Below are 23,254 nucleotides of genomic sequence, written 5' to 3' on the forward strand. Positions count from 1 at the left end.
GTTGGGCTAATTTGCATATCAATGTAACACCCATGCGGAGCCTCGATGAATTAAATGAATGATATGAATAAAGGGGCAGGACCATGGACAGGCAAAAAGGGGAGGGGCAATATGATGATGGACATCCTCCAGCCAGGAAGTCAGTGGCCTCTATCTGACTTTCTGCAGACAATGCAGACAGGAAGCAGCACTGAGATGGGGAAATTAATGAAAAAATGATGAAAACTGTATTTTACCTGACAATTGTGCACAATAAGCAGAGCAAATTAAATTCCATCTATTTCAGGTTTAGATTTTCTTTAGGATGTGTATAGATAGAACTCTTCACGCATGGATAAGCTGACCCCACTGACAGATCCCACTGCCCGCAGAGCCGGAAATAAAGGAGGGCACAAATCCTGTTTCTGGGACACAAATGTCATTCCTCAGAGACGTCCAATGATTATCTCTGCCTGCGGCCACTGGCTCCGTGTCATTTCATGGGTAATAGGTCCAAAAATGGCCCCCTCCCCCCCAACATAACCTCCCACCCCTGGGCGCCAATAGGTGCGCACAGACTGCGAAACCCAGTGACAAACTCAGGACTGGAAAAAAAATGATAGAGAAAAAACACAACTGGTGTCACCGGGTATCAGGGCGAGGTACGAGTTAGAATAGAATGAGGCAGAATTGCAGCCTTGCAGCACTGGGGTCCTGGGTACCTCCTTGGCACCATTCGTACTTACCTGCCCACCTCAACCAAAAAACATGGAGAAAGAAATCCAGCAAATTGGCTTATTGTCGAGTGGAGGAAAATTAAAAATTGTAATCAGTTCTGGTGTCACCAGTCTAGGACTTATGAGGGCCCTCACCATCCCTGCTCTGAGGTCCTTGGTCTGTACACCTGCTGTGCCCATTATGAGGGGTTGTCAATATCCCTGCACTGAGGGCTTTCCGATGGTCTTGCTGAATATGTCCCCACGCTACACAGGGCTCATATTGCCCCATAGGTGTCTCTGTGTCACCATCCCTTTACCCTGGCAATATGATGATTCTGTGTTTATATTCTATGTATTACCCTGGATCTGTGCATTCCATGCGCTGTGTGTGCTGAGTCAGCGTAAAATGGCGCTGAGTTTGTATTATTTGTGGCTCTGATGTCCGCAGTCAAAGATGAAAATTTTGCATTTAAAGTTGTTTCAGGGACACACAAGAGGCAGGGCCTCCCTCCCCCTGTCCCTCAGCCTCAGAGCCCCTCTATATTCTCTGCTTACAAATCTCGGTCAGCGTATTCCCATCTCCTGCATTCTGATTTATTTTAATGTATATTTCCTATGTGTCTCTCCGACGCCCCCGTGTCATGGAAGTTGCTGGAATGCAGAAATTTCATCCAAATGCACCACAGAAAATCTCTGTGGGCTCCCACCATTGTGTTAGTGCACATGAAAAATGCATCAATGTAACATGCGATGATGCATTGGGCTGATATTCATTCTTCATTGCACCCCAAAAACATCTTTTTGATGCAGCAATGCAGGACAGTGCAGTATTGTGAGTCTCTGGGTGCTACAATGTATATATATAATATTGATATACAAATGAGGGCATTGCATGTGTGATAGTTTATTACATGTACAGTCTCTGCTTCCTCCCCAATGACTTTCAAAATCAGCCCAGACTGACCGACCACAGTGGAATCTTCATTTCTCTAGTTGAATTTCAGAGTTATTCTAGCTCAGTGTTTGTCAAACTTTATAACATGGGGGAACCTTTTAAATAACTTTCAGGTCTTCAGGAAACCCCTTTAATAATTATTATATCCACAGCTCACAGTACATTAGTGTGGTGGTCAATGGGAAGAATTCCTCTTAAATTGCTGGCCAGTGGAAAGAATGTCACCCTTACAGATAGCCAAAAAGATCATTGGTGTCACTTAATCTGACCTGAGGGGCACAAACCTCTCATTGCTCAATGGAACCCCCAGCTACCTCTGGAGGAACCCTGGTTGAGAATCACTGATCCAATTGGTCGTATTTCAGCTTTATTCCATACTATCAAGGTAGATGAAAGGCACCGCAGAAATATGGAACAGCATACAGAAACCTGACCCTCAGATCTAAAATGACTTTTGGACAAGTGCTGCCTCGGAATGCTATAATCTGCAATATCTTTTCTATAATAGACAGTCGTTTGGTGTCAGAAGATCGCTGACTCTGGAGTGACTTATGACCATGTCAGATAATATTCCATTTTCCAGCTCCGGATTGCGGCCGTAGCTCGGGGCCCGTCCGGTTTTATCTGCTCTGGCGCTGACCTGCCATTACCAGCGCAGTATTTAAGCATCTCCGGCAGCGCCCAGAGCCCTGTCACATAATGACCTCATTTCGGTGGGCAGAGCGGGCGCACTCCGTCTTGTTCTGCTGTGTCAGGCCTATAAAACTAGCAGAGACCATAAAGAGTTTCCCCGCTCGTCGCTGCAGCCTGACAGCCGAATTAGCCCAGATGGATTCCTTCTCATTTCATTGCCTTCCTTGCGCAAACAGGACTGCCGCGCAGGTAAACCAATAAAGCGGGCGGACAGAGACGGTCACACATGGCCTGACTTCTCATCGATTTCCAGCACAGATTACAGAATCGTCCTTCATTATTGTAATCGCAGCCATCTCGGCCTTCACCTTATAGATATTTCAGCGCTGAATGGAGAAGATAGCCTATCGTGGGTAAACCTGGGTGATCCAGCAAACCTGTAATGGATTTCCTAAAAGTAACTTGCTTTTAATTGGTTCTGGACCAGATCCTTTAGTCTTTGACCAGATCCATTCCAGGTTTGCTGGATCTCCCAGGTTCCCCAGTGATAGTCTGTCTTCTCCAGTGTTGGAGACTGATTCCCTGGCTTTGTCCTGGAAAATGTAATGGCTAATCTGCCTATTTTTTGCCTTAACCGACCCCTCTTCCCCCCCATTAACATGCTGATTTAAATGTTAAAATAAAATAAATGGGTCTCTGTGCTTCTCCTGGCAATGCAGGCAGATCACAGCTGGTGGGCACAGCCAGCAGGGTGCTGTACATGGCTTCCTGAAAACATCACAGCCTCTATCCTCAATATTCCTCTGAACAGTCTTGATGCAAGCAGTGGGCTGGTTGATGAGAGGAAGTGCACCAATATTGCAATGCTTTAATTGGTGGCTATCTGTCTGGGGGAGTGGGCGATCCTAGACAGGCTGCATTTGCATAGGTAACACCCATTCACGATGCTAAGCCTCCATAACTGAAAGCCAATCAATGAAAGGGGTGAGGCCCAGACAATCCAAGGTACCACCCATGCTGAGCCTCCATGAATAAATTGAATAAAAAGAGACTGTCAGGGTGGGGAAGGAGGTATGGGCCTGTCTGCATTGTTGCAGCTTTAAATGTACATTGCAAGCAGCTCACAGTAAAGAATTTCTTCTCCCTCCTCTGAGATTCTCATAATCATTCTTTTAATAATCAGCTCATACCAGTCCATGTAAACCAACACTGAAGGTCCACTGTACAGAGGCATCTTCACATTGACCACCAGTGCATGATGCATTTTTCATAGACCACCTATATATAGTTTTTAGCAGAGGTCCCTCCAGACTTGATATTTATTTCTCGGGTTCCTCTGGTGTAAAAAGACCAGGCACGGCTGTGTTAAGGGTTTAGACTGTACTGGTTCCAATCTACATGCAGGCGCAGGTTGAACCCCGCAAAGCATTTGTCCAAATGTGCCCTAAGGCATAATGCATTTTCACATTTGTTTTGTGTTCTTCCTGGTGCAGTCACAACCCGGACTGCAGAGAACGCGATCCAATCGCATCTATAAAACACAACGCAATGCTCAGCTCGCTGAATTTTTCCTGCCTATCCTCATTCAAAATGGCGGAATTGTTTCCAGTAACTTTAATGTCTGTGTACCTTAAGTATGAATCCCTGCTCCCCATTATATGCCGCAGGAAGGGGAGAGCAATGCAGAGAGCGCACAGTGCAGGCTATAGAAGGCTGCTCTAGCTGTGCAGAAAATGGAGGATATTTGGGTTTTATCATTTATTGATGATGGCAGAATTAGTGAAAGTTTTCCTGCAAAACCAACAATTGAATTGTAGCCTTACTCCTCCACTCACACCACCATGTGCAATCTGCTGGGTGTTGTAGTTCATCATCAAATTGTTGATATGCCAAACCCAGTACACATTTATCTGCTCATATCTGGTGCTGAGAATTGGCTGTGAATCCATTAGAGTCTCCCAGCTCCATGGAAGGGCCCGGGGGACTCTAATGATGCTGCAATATCGTCATTACATGTAGATTGTGCAAAGTGGCAAACTGACCTTTGGCCCTGTGATGGTCTAGCTGGTGGCTGGAGTTGCACATAGAATGTCTGGGAGGCTCAGACAGGGTCTATCCATAAATATAACAGAAAGGTGATAATGTCAGGGTGACAGCAGTGAATGGATACAATAACACATTGCAGGCTCAATTCACAAAGCTTTACACGGAGAACTTTATTATCAGCCATGTGACTGTAATCTCCAAACCTCACCGGACTTGAAAAGATTTTTGAACTGAGCCTTCAAATTCTAATGAATGGAAAATATATTTGAGAAATGGAAGAGAATGGGGAAAACCTATCATTGCAGCTGACAGGACGGGGCCTGGGCACAATGGGTTGTGACTGGCATCCATTCTGCCAACTTTCTTGTAATTTTGCACCTCCTGACTCCTGGTAGCCCAGTGCTGCCTGACTTGCCACCTCTACAATGTGGGGGACCAATGTAAGTTATGAGCAGCGTGTGCGAAACTTAAAGCTGGATTGATGCCTTTGTGTTGTCTCTGCAGGAGCTTTACATTGAAACTCATCAAAATGCAACTCAATTAACATTGACATTATATGACAATAATTACTAAATGCAATGCAATGTTAACTTGGGTCAACATGGCGATGCATAATATGTCAGCACTTTCTGATGTGAGGACCTGTGGGGAAAAAAATTATATGGATGTAAAACCACGTTATATAATATTCATTCAAACAATATATGTTATATACCATAGCGTATTCACTCAATGGCCACTTTATTAGGTACACTTGTCCACCTGCTTGTTAACCCAAATGTCTAATAAGCTAATCACAAGTCAGGAACTCATATAGGCATTATCAAAATGACCAGCTGACGTTTAAGCCAAACATCAGAATGGTGGAAAACTGTGATTTCAGTGACCTTAAATGTTGCATGAATTTTGGCACCCGGTTGGCATGCAGTATTTCAGAAACTGCTGATCTTCTGGGATTATCAAATACAACCATCTCCAGGGTTTACAGGGAATGGCGAGAAACAAGGAAAATACCCAGTGAGGGGCAGCTCTTTGGGTGAAAATGTCTTGATGCTAGAGGTTAGAGGAGAATGGTTGGACTAGTTCAAGCGGATAGGAAGGCAACAATAACTCCAATATCCACTCATTATCCCTGAGGTCTACAGGAAGATTTCTATGAACGTGCAACATGTCGAACCTTGGGCTACAGCAGGAGATCACACGAGGGACGGCACACCTGTTCACCAAGAACAGGCACGCTGAGGGTACAATTCACACGGGGTCACTAACATTGGCCAAGGGAAAATTTGAAAAAAATATTCCTCGGCTGCAATGTTTGGATTGTGGGATCAGAATTTGGCATCAACATGAAAGCATGGATTTATCCTGCCTTGTATCAGTCATTCAGAGTGGTGGTGTGGAGGGATTTTCTTTGAGTACTTTGGTACCAGTTGTCCATGGTTTAAATGCCACAGCTGACCTTAGTATTGTTGCTGCCTATGTCCATCCGTTTATGCCCACATTGTCCCCAACTTCTGATTACTTTCTGCAGGATAACAATCCGTGTCACAAAGCTCAAATCATCTCACATTTCTTGACCATAAGAATGAGGTTACTGGCCTTTGCACAGTCACCAGATCTCTACCCAATAGAGCACCTTTGGGACGTGGTGGAATGTCATCATGGCTATGCAGCCAAAAAATCTGCAGCAATTGCACAATATTATCGTGCCATTATGGAGCAAATCTCTGAGAATTGTTTCCAGGGCCCTGATTGATCTTTGCCTTCAGTTTTAGTTCATAAAAAAAAGCATTTTCTATTGTCATATCACCATGTATTTTATTATATTAGTCCTTAGCCCTGATGAAGAGGGACTGGAAAACACTGAAACATGTTTGTTGCTTTCCTGTACTTTTTATTTCTATTGTGGGAAATAAAAAAATCAATTAGATCTGAAAAAAACACTTGTGGGGATCTCATCCTCATCATGTAGATGTTTAAGTCTAGTTTCACGTTAAGGAAAAGTCTGTCATTAATTGGTGTACGGGTAAAGACTGGAATATTATCATTCTTTGCTAAAATATACCCATGAACATACCCATGAGAGTCCCACTTGTTGCTGAATTCTTCATGATTTAAAGATTCTGCTTTGCAAGTGAGACCATGTCACTAAATGGGAACCTTGCTCAGAAATCTGGAAGCCAACTTACTGGAATCTGCCAAAACCTAAATCTATAATAATTTACGGTTGGCTGGGGACTGCATATAATATAACAACCCCTCCCCCCATCTCTTTCCCCAGGTATCGTCCTTGGATGGATGAGGTTGGTAGCCTGCAAATGAGTTGGGTAGTCTCTGGGTATGGAAGATGGGCATACTCCAGGTGTGTAGTGTACAGATAAGGTAGGTAGTCACTGGGGGGAAAGGATAGGCATTTCACAGAAAAGGTGGGTAATCTACAGGTGTGTAGGGTGAGCACCCTTCAGATAAAATGGGTAGATTACAGGTGTGTAGGGTGGATAGCCTATGAATAGGATAGGAAATCTCCAGGTCCTTAGGATGGGCAGAATACAGATGGTGGGCCTTCTCCAGATGTGTAGGGTGGGAACCCTACAAATATGATGGGCAATTGCTGGGTTTGTAGCAGTATACAGATAAGGTAGACAGACAGGTTGTGTAGGGTGGGCAGCCTACAAATAAGGTGGGTAGTCTCTGTGCATTGCAGTGGGTAGTATACACATAAGGCGGACAGATGTTGATTGTGTAGGGAGGGCAGATCACTGATGAAGTGGGTAGTCTGTGTATGGATGGATGGTCTTCCTTTGTGATGAGCAGTCTCTCAGCTTAGGGCAGGCAGCAAATGTCTGTGATGGGCAGTCTCAGTCTCCGAGTGGGTCATCTATCTTTCTAGGGTGGACAGTCCATCTCTGGGATAGGCAGTCTCTAGGCAGGGAACGCCTCTCTGTGATTGTCAGGCTGTTTCTTTAAAAGGGGATGTGGGCAGGATTTCTCTGAACAGAATTGGGTGGTCCCTGTACTGGGGGGTAGCACCTCTGGGTGATGGGCAGTCTCCCATAATGGGTAGGCAGAGGATGGGCAGGCTGTGGGTGTAGAGAGGACAGGCTCTCTGTATAGTGTGGGTAAAAAATGGGCATAGATGGGCAGCCTGTATGTGTTGGGTGGGCAGGCTCAGATGATTGGCAGTCTCTCTCTCTGTACACTGGGTGCTCTCCAGTGTTTGATGGGCAAGTGTCTGTTTAATGTATAAGCACAAATACGCAGTAACCTGAGATGGGTGGGCAGGCTGCATGGAGTGGGCAGTCTTCTATGTAAGGTGGGCAGAATCTGCATTGAGTGGGTAGGGTCTTACATGTAAGGTCGGCAGGATCTGCATGGAGGGGGCAGAGTCTCCAATGTAAGATGGGTAGGATCTGCATGGAGGGGGCAGAGTCTTTCATATAAGGTGGGCAGGATCTGCATGGAGGGGGCAGAGTCTTACATGTAAGATGGGCAGGATCTGAGGGGGCAGAGTCTTACATGTAAGGTGGGCAGGATCTGTATGGAGGGGGCAGAGTCTTACATGTAAGGTGGGCAGGATCTGTATGGAGGGGGCAGGCTGTGTGTAGACGGTGGGCAGTCTGTGCTGGTGATATAGGGCAGTGGTAGGGGGGCAGCCTCTCTCTCCCAGGCAGGGTATACAGCTGGCAGTGTATGGTGGGCAGTGTCTCTCCGGGCTGGATCTGCAGGATGGGGATGACGATGCGATCTCTCCGACCGATCTTCCTTCTCCTCCCGCTTATCTGTTTGCTGCACATCCCGGGGGGTTCCGGGTACAGCTTCCCCCAACAGCACACGTGAGTACCGACACCCCGATCTGCCCTCTGACACCCCGACGTCTGCCGATACCGTAATGTGTCCTCGTAGCTCGGATCTGTTCCCTATGATTATCTCTGTACCCCCATATCTTATATCTGGACCCTGAACAATGCTTTCTTAACTCTCCATCTCCTTTGTAGGACCAAAACATGCTGAACCCCAATACTACTCCTGTACACCCTCATGTTACCTCCCTGCCAGACCTGCACCCCTCATATATCCCTGCACCCTATAAATATTCTGAAGCTAAGTAATCTATCTGAGACCCCACTTTAACCTTGTACCCCAATTACCAAATACCCCAGTACCATCCCCAGCATATTCTACCCCACTGGCTTCCCTATACCTCAGAACATATTACACCCCAATGCCTACCCCATTACATTTGCATTATAAGCCTTGCTTCCACAGAATATGGCTTGCAGAGGACAGATTTACCTGTACCCCAATATCTACAGGGTGAGCACAGGGCAGAATTTCAATATCTACCCTGTACCCTGTAGTATACCACCCCAGCACTGGACCCCAGCGCTGACGGCAATCCTCATTACCTGCAGTTTAACTCCCTGGCTTAGTACCCCAATACTGGCACTGTACCCCAATACCTGTCTACCTGCAGCATAAACCACGCCAGGACCCTATTATTACATTGTACACCAATATCTGTAGTGTTAACCCTGGCTTAGGATCCCATTACTACTGACCCTTTCCCCTACCCGAATTGTAACCCTGGCACTGTCACTAAACCCCTCCCCCCCCCCTTCTCCCTTTACCTGGAGTGTTACACCTGTCACAGGACCCCAATAATGACTTTGTACACCAATATCTGCATTGTTACCCCTGGCACAGGACCCCCCGTCCTGACATTTTGCACCAGTGGAAGCTCTGAAACAAGACCCCAAAGCTGACACTAATACCTACAGTTATTCTCCAGTATCTGCATTCCATTCCTTACCCCAAGGCATTGAACCCCCAAATCAATGCTGCACCCTAGTACCCACACTATATGGACATGATAACCAGTGATCAGCACCCTATTATTGGCTATTGTACCCTAGAATGATGGCTGTAAGTATCTGGTTTGGCAGTGCCCCTGTCATGTCACCAGGCACAATTTCCAAGAAATGGCATGTCACAATGTTTCCTTTCCCTGTTACATTGTGTCATTCTCATCCATCATTCTGCTCCCCGATATCTGCGATTGCTGCAACCCTCTCTGTGTCCCTGTTCCCTTTTTCTTCAGACTTCATGTAGCTGCTCTCATTTTGTCGGTCTTAAGACCCCAAAATTCCATCTCACAGCTGTCTATACCTTCCAGTCCGCATTGCCCCCCCATTATTAACATTCCACATACCCCCCCCCCCACCACCTCTCCAAAATACTTCCAACAGCCCTCATCCACTTCTCCTAAACCTTACCCTGACTCATTCATAGACATATTTGATGTATATAAAATGCTGCAATACTCATGTACCTCCCCAGGACCCACTGCAGTTATTAAAATATAAATGGTATTTTCTGCTCACCCCCAAATCCCTATGGAGGAAAAATAATTTGCACCTATCAGCCCCCCTGAGTGTATAGAGAGGCGTATGACCCCAGTACTATATATACATACAGCGTCAGGTTTCCATAAAGGACTAGGACTGTCATTTGGAGCGCCATGGCTTATGGGGAAATACTTTAGCAGTGTTTTGGGGAGAATATTAACCCCCTATATTGTGAAATTGTGTTAGAAATGTTTCATTTCTTTTCTGATTTTTGAACTTTCTGGAGGGATCTCATAGCTCAATGATTCTATACATGAGTCAAAAGTGATTCTTGTGTGCTTTGTGCCGGATCTTCCATGATTTAGTGTTTGTTGGTCACTTGTATTTCCTTTGCTTAATAAATTAAGTTACTGATTAGGTTTTATAGACATGGCCAAGCTTTCCCTTCAGCCTCTGAGGAACCACAAGTCCCATCCTAGGCCCCTGGGATTTGTAGTTCCTCAGTGTCTGTCAGCTTTCCTGGCAATTTTGAATTAAAATCAAATTTAAAAAAAGATGAAAACTTTGTCCTGCCTGCCTTCTCCAATTGCTGCTGATGGTACAATATTTGTATTGGGATTCTTGTATATAAATAAATCTCACTTTTTATGTATAAAAAAGAAAAGTAAAGACCTTGTAAAATGATATCATTGACCTGGAGGCCTTTTTTGGGATTTTGCAGAGGCTCAGAGTGATCATATTGTTACTTTTAGTAAAATATTTGTATGATTTGTTATTGCTGTGTAAAAATATCACATCTTTGTATCCCTGGATCTCTGTATCCCTGTTTCTCTGTATTCTTGGATCTCTGTATATCTCAGCTTTCAGTAAAATATTTGTATTTTATGTTAGCATTGTATAAATATCTCATTTCTGTATAATAAGGTAAATTGCTGCTTATGATACAACATTTGGGATGTTGCTGTACACTAATATTTCCGTTCTGGGCCTCCATGCATATTTCACAGACTGTTGCTGCTTTTAGCTGTTGCTGAGGCTATAAAATGCTGGTGAGGGGTCTTCTTACTCATCCTCAGGGCAGATATATTTCCCATACTTAGGCATTCGGTGTGTTTTTTGGGTGCGGCTTGGGCAGACCATTTGGTGGCTGTAATAAAATGCTTATAATACATTTGTTGTTGTTTAAGTTTTAAGCATAAGTGGTTCAGCTGTACTGGGGCCCCTCAGGTCAGAGGGCCCGGAGCTACTGCTCCTCCCACTTATATACCAGCTGTGTGGGCACATTATTACATATTGCCTATTTTTCCAGCTCTCAGTATTTATTAGGCTTCCTCCGTAAAGTGTCCCCAAATCTTTCATGCTCGCTGAATATTTTAATGTACAGCGCTGCATAATATGTTGGCGCTATATAAATCCTGTTTATTAATAATAATAATACAAATAATAATAATAATAATATTAATACTTTTTTTCATATTATTATTATTATTAGTAGTAGTATTTGCTTGTCACCTTTTCTGGGTGGGGGGATTGTGGGTAATAAGAAGCAGCTAATCTTTTGTGACTTACAGCTGGGGGGGGGGGGTGACATTCCAAGTGTTTTAAAAATGCTTAGCAGATGCTCCGAGTAATATAAACGAGGGCGTTTTTGCAGGACTTCCCAGCGTTTAATGCTCGGCGAGTTTGGATTGTGGTGTCTAATGCTTTCTATCCACAAGCAGCACAGTCCCAGGAGAGTGCTGGAGCACTGATCATGACACTCGCTGTACTGATTGTGTAGCCAGCCTCAAGCAGCCTCATCCTTCTCTATACTACCCCATCCTATTAAATAGATTTGGGGCTGAGGTGCCGGCCTTGTGGGCCAAGTTGGGTTTGTAAAGTGTTGAAATCCTCTCGAGACGAGCCAACAAGTCCTTTGATGAAGGATTTATGGAATGCGTTATTGATTGCAGCACTAACGTATTTCAGGCTGATATAAGTGATGTATATACATAGCTGTGTAATCAGCCCCAGTATTTAAAAATCTATCATAAAATAACATTTACAAACCTCCCTATGGCTGAGGATATTTAGTCTTTTATATTCTGTTTTTTTTTTTCTTGTCTGTCCATCTAATGTAATACAATAATAAACTAATAATTTCATTCAATAATTTCTCTCTATCTATATTATATATATATATACACACCAAATGTATTGTATGCTACTTCCCTCACCTCTTAGATTGTAAGTTCTTCTGGGCAGGGTCCTCTCCTGTTCCTGTGTCAATGTCTGTGATTTGCATCCCCTATTTAATGTACAGCGCTGCGTAATATGTTGGCGCTATATAAACACTGTTTATTAATAATATTAATAAGATACATTGGCAGACATGTGCACCCTGTTTCTGGGGTGCAGGACCCCTGCAGGCACTGCAGAATCTAATATATCCGCAGATACAGCTACGGTTCAGCACTTGTTAAAGTGGACCTGTCATCATATATTATTGTGCAGCATGCTGTGTGATGTGTCATTGTAACACTTCCAGGTATTACAATATGTCAGCTAACAATGCATTTATCTGATTTTTTATCTAGAATGATGGTATCACCTTTGTTCAGGCACCATCCAATGTCATCATCTACTTTCTGGTCTGAGATGATGGCTTAGAAATGACACAAGCATGCATTGCATGTGTAGTTTCAGGCTGTGTTCCCAAATGTCAAACACAGATCAGCCTGCTGCAACTTCTCACCTTATGACTGGATACAATGTTACAATGTTTCTGTCGTATCACTGGGGGAAAGGAGACTGGAGAAATCCTTCCTTCCATTTGGCCTATTTTTGTAATTGGAATTTCATCATCTGAAGGTCTGGTGAGGATTCTGGAAGGTGTTTGTGTAAGGAGTGCAGAGGCCATGCAGATGTTGCATGAAGTTCCTAAATATTTGCAGTTTGGCAGACGCTGTGGATCTGCTGTGGTTTTGCTGAATTTTTCAAAACATAAGTCTCATTCCTCTACAAACAAAATGTTAAATTCGGTTTATTTTTTACAATAGTTTTACCACCATTTTGCAGTGCTGATTACAGAGGAGAGTGGGAATATTTCTGCAGTTGGGGAATTTCCCATCAAAATATTTACTGGTTCTTTTAATAAGTCCCAGCAGAGGTCTGCAAGGACGTGTCCACAGCTTGTATTCATCTGGCATTTATATAAACCATTGATAACGTTTTACTTTAAAAAAAACATTGAACATCGGGTGCTTCTGCTGCACTGGAATCCATGCGGTGCAACCAGCTCTGCCTATTTCTTCTCTGTGAACTACTCCAGAACCCCCCTGTGTTTGGATATAAAGAAAGGACTAGGTGTCCAGTAACACATTTCCAGTCCTAAGGTGACAACACTGTTCTCCCATAGATACTTTACAGTGAGTGTTGTCACCCTCAGGCAGGAAATGTGTTGCTGGCAGGATCACCAGGAGCAAAGTAAGGCAGCCGGTAAGGACTGACAAGCCGCAATATATAACATTTGTGTATTTGGGTTCAAGTACACGTTACTGTTGAATCTCAATGAATCGGATCTGTAGGAAGAAACCCCACCCCCTTTGTTTTTATCCCCACAAATCCATATAAAAATACATATCTAAATCTTGCTCACGGCGCCTCTGAAAAGCAGCGCGATGCATAAAAAAAATCACAACACAGCAGATAAAATTGCAAATGGTGTGATGCTTTATGTCAGATTAGACTTCCCAGTTCAGTGATTGTTCTGGGGACTCATTGATTCCCTCTGGGTCAGCAGGCGTTGTCTTGTTAAAGCTGAACTCTGCACAGATGTAAATAATACACTAGCAAGCGCGGGTATTGGCTAAAAGATTGTGAAATGGGTTTTAAATGAAGCTTGTGTCTCTTCATACCATCGATAGAAGCACTCAGAATGAGAAAGGCAGGGGCAGCACTAGGGACCAATCAGGTGTGCTACTGTCGCATATGCTGCAGTGAGCTCACTGATAGGTGGAGAGAAGAAGGGAGCTGCCCAGTAACAGCCGGGGGGGGGGCTGAGCGGTGACCAATCAAGTTTTGTTGTTTCAATTTCAGCACAGTATGGAAAAATGTCCAAATTGTTTGAAAAGCAAAACAATATATGTATATAATATAATAATATGTATAGTAAACTGTGTATTTAGCAGGAATTTGTGAGATGTCTGGAGCTAAGCAAATTCCATTATCCTAGGAGGCCATTGACCAATGGATCAGAAATGCAGTGCTGTTTCCCAAAAAAATGTGAGGTTTAATTTTTGGAAAACCATGCCAGTTTTCTGTTTCTTTAAGTTTTTTCTTTGGTCCCTGGACTGAGTGGCTCCTGAATTCTGCATTCATTTTCCCATCTCCAGATTGTTGAATGTGCAGAAAGAAATATTTGTTCATAATATTATATAATAATAATATAATTATATTATAATTTATATAGATGAATATGTTTTATATTATTATGATATATTGTTTCTAGAATCTCAGTTGTAAGTATTCAGCGTTTTTTCTATTTTTGTGGCCCTGCACAATTTTTGGAGCATTCCATTGCTGTTTGTAGCTGCGTTCTCGCTGTGGATGACGAGCTCGCCGTCTGAGCGTGGATACATAAAACTAATGATGGCATTCTGTCGGAGGACACGGTGCATGATAATGTTATACAGTCCCTGTGATCTCCCTCTGCATTAATGTTATGTAAGGTCCTCCAAGGGCACTCCAGACTTCAGAAATCCCCAGAGACCCCTTGTGCCGTACGTTTGCAGGCCTTGCCGCGCCGCTTACATAACGCCTGGTGAACGGCAGGGTGACAGGTGTTCTGGGAGCTGATAAGATGCTGTCTTTCTGGAACCGGAATAGCCGTACGCTCTTGAGGAAAAGCAGGGGGGAGAAGTTCCAGCTAAGTGCAGCCACAGCCTGATGCAGCGAGCGTTTGGGGACGCGTGTGCAAAAATGGCGGCTAATTACAAAAAAAGTAAAAAAAACACTACAAAGGGAAATATTAAAGTCAATTAAGATAATTATCAGGAGCCACTCTCCGGAGGATTGAGACTCTCCTGCAAAATGTGATAATGAAAGACGGAGAGAGAGCGCAGAGAGGGGCTGTGTGCAATATGGAACAGTAAGCTCAGAATTGCAGCATATGCATGCTTGCAGGCCCGGATAACAAGGCAAAGTGAGGAGCCACAATGGTGTGAAAAGCGAGGCCCAGTCCTGTTTTTTAATTGAATGCAGGTGGTGACCGCACATTGTCCAGGGTTATATGTTTCCTTTTAGACACTGAGCCTATAAGGGCCTGTGAAATCTTTAGGCCCCCCAAAGGTTGGAAATAAATGTTTTGCAGCTATAAACAGGTTCTTCTTTTTTTTTTTTTAATCTCTCTTTTTTGTAAAAGAATTTCTTCAATTTTAACACCCACCTGTAATACAAACATGGCTGTCCCTTCCTTCCCAGGCTCTTGGTTAAATAATACAAGGTAAGCTCCACCACAATAGATGCCAACCAAAGTCATTCTGGACATTTTGTGCACTGAGGCTCAAAAGCTTTCCCTTAGTGGAGCCAGAAGCGGACCACCCGGAACCGCCACTTGCTTGTCCTAAAAAATGCATTATTGGTCATAATAGGATTGGCTTTGATGGTCACATGACTGTGCGGTTCTGCTGTAGCAGCTAGATATATGGAGTGGAGCGAAAGTGTCATTGCTGTGGTATGGGGGCATGAAGATGTCAGAGTTGCATTGAGGAGCACCACTTGGGCCCTGGTGGAAAGCCAGGCCTGGGGTCAATTAAACCTAAATCCGACCAACTCAAAAACCCAATAAAGCCAAGCTCGGGGCAATGTCTTTACTTTTAGATAGAATGAGGATGTGCACGATCTGCTGTAAGGTTTAAAATGTTGTTTATGCCTTCTTGATCTGGTGACCCCATTCCACACATATTCTGTACTTAGGACCCCCATTTTGATGGTGTAAATCTAAAAGTGACAATGGTAATATATAATGATGCAAGCAAAGTTTAAAACTTGAAATATGTTGAAAAGCATGGATTTTGTTTATCAAAATATAGATTTTTGCCATGTTGGCAAAGTGCATTGGAGTGAGTGGAGAAGGGGATATAATATAGATTGGGTGGTTTGGAAGAATACAGTTGGCTTTAAATTTTTCCTGTCTCGAATACACTCTTTAAAAAAAGACACGATTCTGTCACCACTATGTATTCCACCTTGGGAAATGTAATGCATGCATTGTTGGGTTGCACATAGACAGAAAGTGGCTGCAAAGAGGCGACAAGACATGGACAGAAATGAGATGGAACATTGAAACAGAATTCCTTTTGCCAATTGTTTATAATGCTCGGAGCAAAGTAAATGTCATTCAGTTTGGGTTTACATCTAAAAGTGTTTATCAGGGCACAAATAGGATGCACAGAGCGTTCCGTTATTGTAGAGAATAATGACGTGTTGATGGTCATTTATCCTGACATATATAGATTGTTTATGTGGACAAAATGGAGGCTTCTGTATTTGTCTTCCTGGGCAGCGAAGGATAAAAGAGACACATTCTGCATGCGTATCCCGTCCTTCCATCACTCTCACCCTAGGCCCTCGGGGCTGCTAGGACTCGGTCCTGGTTATATCTCTTGAACCAGCAATTTGATGCTTAATCTGGAAGGAGCCGGAGATGCGGAGAAGGTGGAGGTGGGGGGATGGCGTAGACATGATCTGTGTCCTCTCTAAAGGTGGGAACGATCGTCTTCCCTGTAATAAACCCTTTCACAAATAGGCAGCTCTTTTCTTTGTGCGCATTGTTCCCCGGGCGGATCGTCCTCTCCCTCTGCTGCCCTGGCTGCAGGCTTTAATGACATTACCAGGGCAGCAGCCACATTAGCGGAGATGTGGAGCGAGGACGAGGTTTTATAGATTGCAGATGCATTCTGCGATTGTGCGTTTGACTTACGGTGACAGTGGATCCATTTTAACATCACAAGTAATAATACGGTTGAGACAGGCCCGCAGACCACCCCCTCCCCTCCTCCTTCTGCCTCCCCATCACCTGAGATTTAGAAAGGTGGGGAGAGGTGGGGGGCATTTATTTCTCCAGCACCACCAGAACGTACAGGCCCCGTTCCATTGGCTAGAAGGCAGCGAGACCCCCGCCAGATAAGAGTAGGACGAGGTTATTTGTGTGCCAGTTAAAAATTAAATTGCTAGCCTTAAAACATTCCCCTTTCACTGATAACAAAAAGCCTTTTGTGTTGGTAGAATAGGAAATGGGCACCTTGTTTTCTCGGCCTTGTTTTTCCTCTAAATCCACATTAACCTGTTCCGTGCTGGAAGCTGCAGTGTAAAACATACCTAAGGGCCTGGAGATGGGGAAAACCGATGCTGGAAGGGATTCTACTGAGTTGTTGTTGGGGGTGTGTAAAGTGGGGGGTAAAACAGCTGCTGAACTACAAAACTCAGGACTCATTGCAGCAGCTGTGCAAATATAAGCTGACAGTTGGCTATTTTTTGTGCACAATGCAGAAGATTTTAGGGCATTTTTGTAGTCAAAAGGTCTTCATCAGCAAGCACGTGACTGGAAAGACTTTGGAGGAAACTTTTATAACCCTTATGAATAATGGCAGAAAAAGACCATTGAATGGTGGTCCATTGAGTATGCCTTTAAAATATGTGAGTACAGACCTACACTATATGATCATATGGGCACGGTCATGACCATCATACCTCTATAAGCTTAATGGACATTCTTTTTTAAACCATGGGCATTATTATGGAGTTTCTCTCTTCCCACGGCTCTTTCCACAACATCCTCCACTCCACTGATTTTCTACAAGATTTTGGAGGGTGTCTGTGGGAATTTGCCCCTATTTGTGAGGTCAGGTGCTGATGTTGGATGAGAAGACCTGGCTCACCATTCAAAATACACCCAAAAGTTGTTCAGTAGGGTTGAGGTCAAAGCTCTGTGCAGGGCACTCAAGTTCCCCAACACCAAACTTGTGACTCCATGTCTTTATGGAGCTGGCTTTGTACCCCTGTGCACAGTTATGGGGGGGCAGAAAAGGGTCTTCACCAAACTTTGACTACAAGGCTGGAAGAGCACAATTGTCTGCAATGTCTTTGTATGATGGCGGATTACCTTGACTTTTCACTGGTGATACCATGTCTTTATGGAGCTGGCTTTGTACCCATTAACACAATAATTTGTAAGGGGTGGGTGGCACTTCTATCTTTTGGTGTATCTTTATTCTAAATGCTGACATTCACTTCCTCCTGACCGACTTTCTTCCTCTCCTGTTCCAATCACTGCTCTTTCACTGTGATTTTGGCTGTCATATTGTAGCTGCTCAATGTCTATGGGCATCCCACTGGTCCAGGAATGATGGCTTTGTGTGCCCATCATGTTTGCAAGTAGCTAAAAGGTCATAATATATGAAAGATGTCACTGTTGACCTGTGTATAAAAGAGAAGGTTTTGAGCACTAAAATAGCAATGGGTCTGCTTGTGTGTATTAGGCTTGGAGGTTCTGTTCTATTTCCATGCACGTTTGGCCCAGATTGCTCATGCTTATGGATTGCTCATGCTGATGGTGGTACCTTAGGATGGTCCAATAGAATACAAGAGCCCAGCCACCCTAGGAATGGACATCTTGAGCCCTCACTTGTATGCAGTTTTGGAATCATTCTGCGCCCTCATTCATGAAACAATTCCATGTATGACCGGTGACACAGTCAGAGCAGATGCTGCGGAGCACCACAATAAAGAGGAATGTTTATTAGCCCGGGCACAGCTTTATGACCAGGCTAAGTGGAAGCAACTCAGAATCTGTGGATGGCCAGCTCGGCGTCCGTAAGAGATAAACCAGGAGGCTGGCACGGGTGCCAGGCCCCCATACGCTTTAGTGGGCTATTAAACTGGAAGCGGCTGGCAGTCTGGCAGTTTATCGCTCGGTTGCAGGAGGGGCACAGGTGGGGGAGGCCTCCGCAGCTACAATTCCATTTCCCTTTTATCTCCTTAGTCGGATGAGGTATAATGGCCTGAACAGCTGAACAACAACACTCGCTGCCATGCATATTAAGAGGGCACTTACAGGGTGGCACAGGCTCATCAACTGTGTAGATGCTCACTTTATACTGGCAGGAAGGTCACTCCAAGCACTGTCTGCAGAGATGACAAACATGACAAGATGAAATCTAAGATCGAGTAAGTGGGCACTGGGCTGGGAGCGATGTACAACACGTCATTGGGACTAGGTGACACTGTGTATAGAAAGCTTAAGTTGTCCTTTGGCACCAAGGTTGGGTTAAAGTGGACCTTTCAATAACTGGTCTATATAAGTAACTCCTTGATATAATGCAAAATACAGCAACAGTGATATTGTGAAGAAAATCTCCACCTTTGTGCTCCATTCGAGGCTGATGTTGTCATCAGTATGCTGCAAGCAAGAGGAAGCATTTCCTCAGTTTCCTGACTCCAACATTGTAACTTTCAAATCTAAGCAATGTTGGACCACTTACATCATCCGCTGCAAAAGCTTTATAAACTCACATAAGTTCCAGATTAAGGACTTTTAGGTTTTTCACCCTAAATAACCTTTAGCAATAGCTACAGTTTTCTCCCTAGACCTTTTTAGCTGGGCGCACCACCCGGCACTTTTCAGTAACCAACCAGCTGTTTTTGGGTGATTACTGAAGAGTTGGATCACAATAAAGGGGCCACCCAGCTAAAAAAAAATTCTGTGGAGAATGACTTGAGCAGGAATGACATGCACATATTCTGGTCTTTGATTACCCCACCATGTACATAAAGTTTGGGCAATGTGTTGACTGGACCATCTTATCTCTATATAACTATAGAGCCTTCAGCTGGATGGACTCTGCCTGACGGCTCTAATGGAGATTTTCCTAAAAGCTGCCGCTGTATCGGCCTAATGGTGACAGGCTGTTGTGCAGGGTGATGCGTTGTCTCTCTGGGCGCCTGCTGGATGAGCAGTATTAGGCTGCAGAGTGGCAGACGGTGCCTCCATAATAATAGAGCCTGGTGCTCTTTTCAGCTTGGTGGCAGCTCGGCTCCCTCTTAGCATTCCTGCCACCTGTGCTCTGCGTGCTGGAGGAAAACAAGACACGGCCGGAATGTAGAGTGATTGCATATACGCCACTCTTCCCAAGTATATCTCTGCTTCTCTCCGGCCCTTGTATGGATCATGGTTGTCACTGAGTCTCTGGGTTTGTCCAGGTGTAGAAAAAAGATTTGTGGTCACCTTGTGCTATATCAGATGGGAATCTCGGCACTAAAAAATCACCACCATATGTGAGAATGTGAAATGGAAGGTCAAATGTCATTTGTGTCTACTGTCAATGGCTGGACTAGGACTGTGTATTGTATTGGGGCCTGAATATGCACCATAACGATGATGGTTCTGATTGGGCAGGAATTTTTCTGGTTTTATTTTAGTGTTTGTATTTTTACAGTCATGCAGACTTTTTCAAATTCTCCTCCATGTGGCAGTCCTTCTTACTTTTTCCCTCCTTTTATTTTCCTATTCTCCTTCCTTCTCACATTTAATTTCTCTCTTTCTCTCCCTCTTCTTTTCATTTGTCGTCTACCCTTCCTCCTTCTCACCTCTCCTTTTCCATTCCCACTTCATTCTTTTTTTCTCTCTACTCCTTTTCCTTTTGTATCACCTTATCATCTTCTCTTCTCTTCTATCTTCTTTAATATTTTTATTTCTTCCTTTTTTCACTTTCCTTTATATTCCTTCTCCCCTCTCCTTGTTTCTTACCTCTCTCCTCCCCCAATTTTCCTCTTAACTCCTATTTCTTTTTTTTTAATTTCCTCTCCTCTCTAAAGTCCTTTGACCTCTTTTCTGTTCCTTTTCTTTCTCTGTTCTCCTCTTCTTTCTTTTCTCCCTTTTCCATTCTCTTCTTCTCCCCTTATCTCTCTTCCTCACCTTATCTCTCCATTCTTCTTTCCTTTTCCTTTCCCTTATCATTCCTTTTCTCTCTCCATTCTCTTTTTTTTTATTCTACCTTCTCTTCTTTGTCTCTTCTTTAGTCTTTTAATTTCGTCCCTACTTTTTTCTTTTTCTCTCCCTTTGTTCCCTCTCCTAATTTCCCTTTCCTCTTACCTCCCTTTTGTCCCCATTTCTTCTTTTTTATTATCTTCTCCCCTCTCCTGTCATTTGTCTTCTTTTCTGTCCCCTTTTCATTCTCCCTTTCTGCCCTCCCCTTTTCTTTTTACCTTCTCTCCCCTCTCATCTCTCCTCTTCCTTTCTCTCTTCATTCCTTTTTTTATCACCACTTCCTTTCCTCTTCTACCACCTTCTCCTCTTCTCTCATCTTTAATATTTTTTTTTCCAAAATAAAGCCATCTTTAATATTTTTATTTTGTCTCCATATTCTTCCCTCCCTCTCCTTCATTCACCTCTCCCTTTTCCATTTTCCTTTTCTCCACTTTCCTCTCATTAGTCCTTACGTCTCACCTTTTCCCTATAGAAATTTTCTTTTCTTTTCAACTCCTTTCTCTCCTTTTCCCTTTTTTTTATTTCCTCTTGTTTCTTTGTCCTTCTCCTCTTTAGCTAGACACACTTGTAATAATTATCAATAGAAAACGAACGACTAACAATTATGGGCGATTATGCACGATTATTTTGAATGATTGTATTGTGCACAATTCTGTACATGTTGTAACAATACGATTGTTCAGATTTAATCCACCAATAGTGTACACACGCTAGATATGATCGTTTGAAGGATGCAGGAAGTGACATGTAAAAGGAGAAAGTGTACTGTAGGAACATACACGATCACTGAACGACCGTACACACAATAGATGAACAATAGTGAACAATTGTCGCTCAATCAGATCCGTTGGGACGGTTGTTCGTCTCCAGCGACAATCCTCGTTAGTCAGCGTCGTTGTGCACTTTTTTTGTTAAAGATTATCGGACGATTGGTCGTTAGTCGTTCATTTCCAACGATAATTGTTGCAAGTGTGTATGCAGCTTTACACTTCTTGTCCTTTTTTCTCAGTGTTCCTCTTTCCTCCCCCTTCCTCTCCTCTTCTTTGCAGAAATGGTATAATCAGAAGGTAATAGGAGAAAACACTTCTACAAAATGATTGGTTGCCCCCCCTTATATGGCATTTCCTCGTTCCTCCTTACTGAAGTGCCCACTCATTAAAGTTATCTGGATCAAACACCCTGATATTTTTGGGTGACATTAGCTCCTCTCACTTCACCCTCCCTACAGTAGGAAAATGTAATCATTGCGACACAAAGCCTTTTCCTACCAAATATTTTGATCATTTATGGTTTATTGTTATCAAGTATAAAATGTTACAAGTTTTATTTATTAATTTATTAATAGCCACCAAAGTGTTGTCACCTCATTTTACAATTGGATCATTGTTGGCCCTCTGTGGATATAATGTGGCCCTTTGCCACCTTGTTGCATTCTGTTTAGGTTTGACTCTCCTGATCCTGAACATTTTCCTCCCCTGGTTCTGTATCTTCTCATCAGGTCATGAATACCTTTTGGCTGCGTGTAGCTTTGGGTCTCTGTGATGTCATTGGCTGCGAGTAATTTGATAGGACAAGTTTCCCCTGAATATTAATGCAGCTCGTACGTTGGCGGTCTGCGTCGCGCTCAGATGATCAGCTCAGGTTCCCGTGAACTGGATTATCTGAGAACGCTTCTATCTTGTAACAAAGTATCCAATATATTATGTGATCCATCACAATGTGGAATAATCCTGTTCCTAATATATCTCCAATCTCTCTGAATAATTCTGTCACTCCAAAATATAGCAGGGTGGCAGTTCAGGCCTCACCAAGCATGTATTTATTTCAAGTCTTGCTGCATTACAAGATACCTAAGTATTGTACAGTTACCACTCGGGGGGTGGTACTATAATGTAGTTTGCGGAGAGATTTTGGCTTGGTATATTAGGTAAATTCTGTATGTAAATTTACAGCATGGATGAATCCTGGCCTCACAATATACAGCAACAGGATGCTTTAGAAAACTTCAATCTTTTCTGATTAAAAAAGTCAACTTTGAGCTCCAATCAGTGACTTTGTCTTGGCTGAGATGATGTCAACAGGCTGCTGCAGGTAGGAGGAGACATTTCCTCAGTCTCATTACCCCAGTAGATACTCAGACAGTATTGTATAGCTTTGTAGGACATCACAAGCCAAAATGCTGCAGCAGGTGCTGAGATCAGCACAGATGGAAAACTGAGGAAAGATCTGATCACCTTCAGAAAATAAAATGTTCTTTCCATGAAAAAAAAATTTGAACCTTTCCAAAGTTGCATCACTTTTTAAAAATATATTACTTTTTTGGCTTTTTCTTTTCTTTCAGCTGCATTCCAACTTTTCATCCTTTTCACTCCGCACTTTTACAACAACGTTTTGTGAATATCGGTTGAAGAATAATTGAATTTAAAACAAGTCTATTTATAAATGTTTCACTCAAGTTTCACTCCGCTTTTACCCTAAATTTGCACAAATGTCTTTCTACATTACATTAGAAAAGATGCAAACCAACATTTGCTATATTTTCCAAATAAAT

General features: G+C 43.3%; 1 protein-coding gene across 4 annotated transcripts in view; it reads left to right on the forward strand.

Annotated features, from left to right (window-relative positions):
- The first annotated feature begins 7,970 nt into the window (after positions 1-7,970).
- Positions 7,971-23,254, forward strand: part of CACNA2D2 (calcium voltage-gated channel auxiliary subunit alpha2delta 2) — a 129,297-nt gene continuing 114,013 nt past the window's right edge. For 2 of the 4 annotated variants that reach the window (XM_072420376.1, XM_072420379.1), the window contains exon 1: positions 7,971-8,165. In XM_072420376.1, coding sequence (XP_072276477.1) covers positions 8,023-8,165 — 143 coding nt within the window. In that variant the 5' untranslated portion in view covers positions 7,971-8,022. The remainder of the gene's footprint in view (positions 8,166-23,254) is intronic. The other 2 variants (XM_072420375.1, XM_072420378.1) reach the window with 1 other exon arrangement.

The sequence above is a fragment of the Pyxicephalus adspersus genome, chromosome 8 (assembly GCF_032062135.1).
Source record: "Pyxicephalus adspersus chromosome 8, UCB_Pads_2.0, whole genome shotgun sequence".
In the NCBI taxonomy this organism is placed as follows: Eukaryota; Metazoa; Chordata; class Amphibia; order Anura; family Pyxicephalidae; genus Pyxicephalus; species Pyxicephalus adspersus.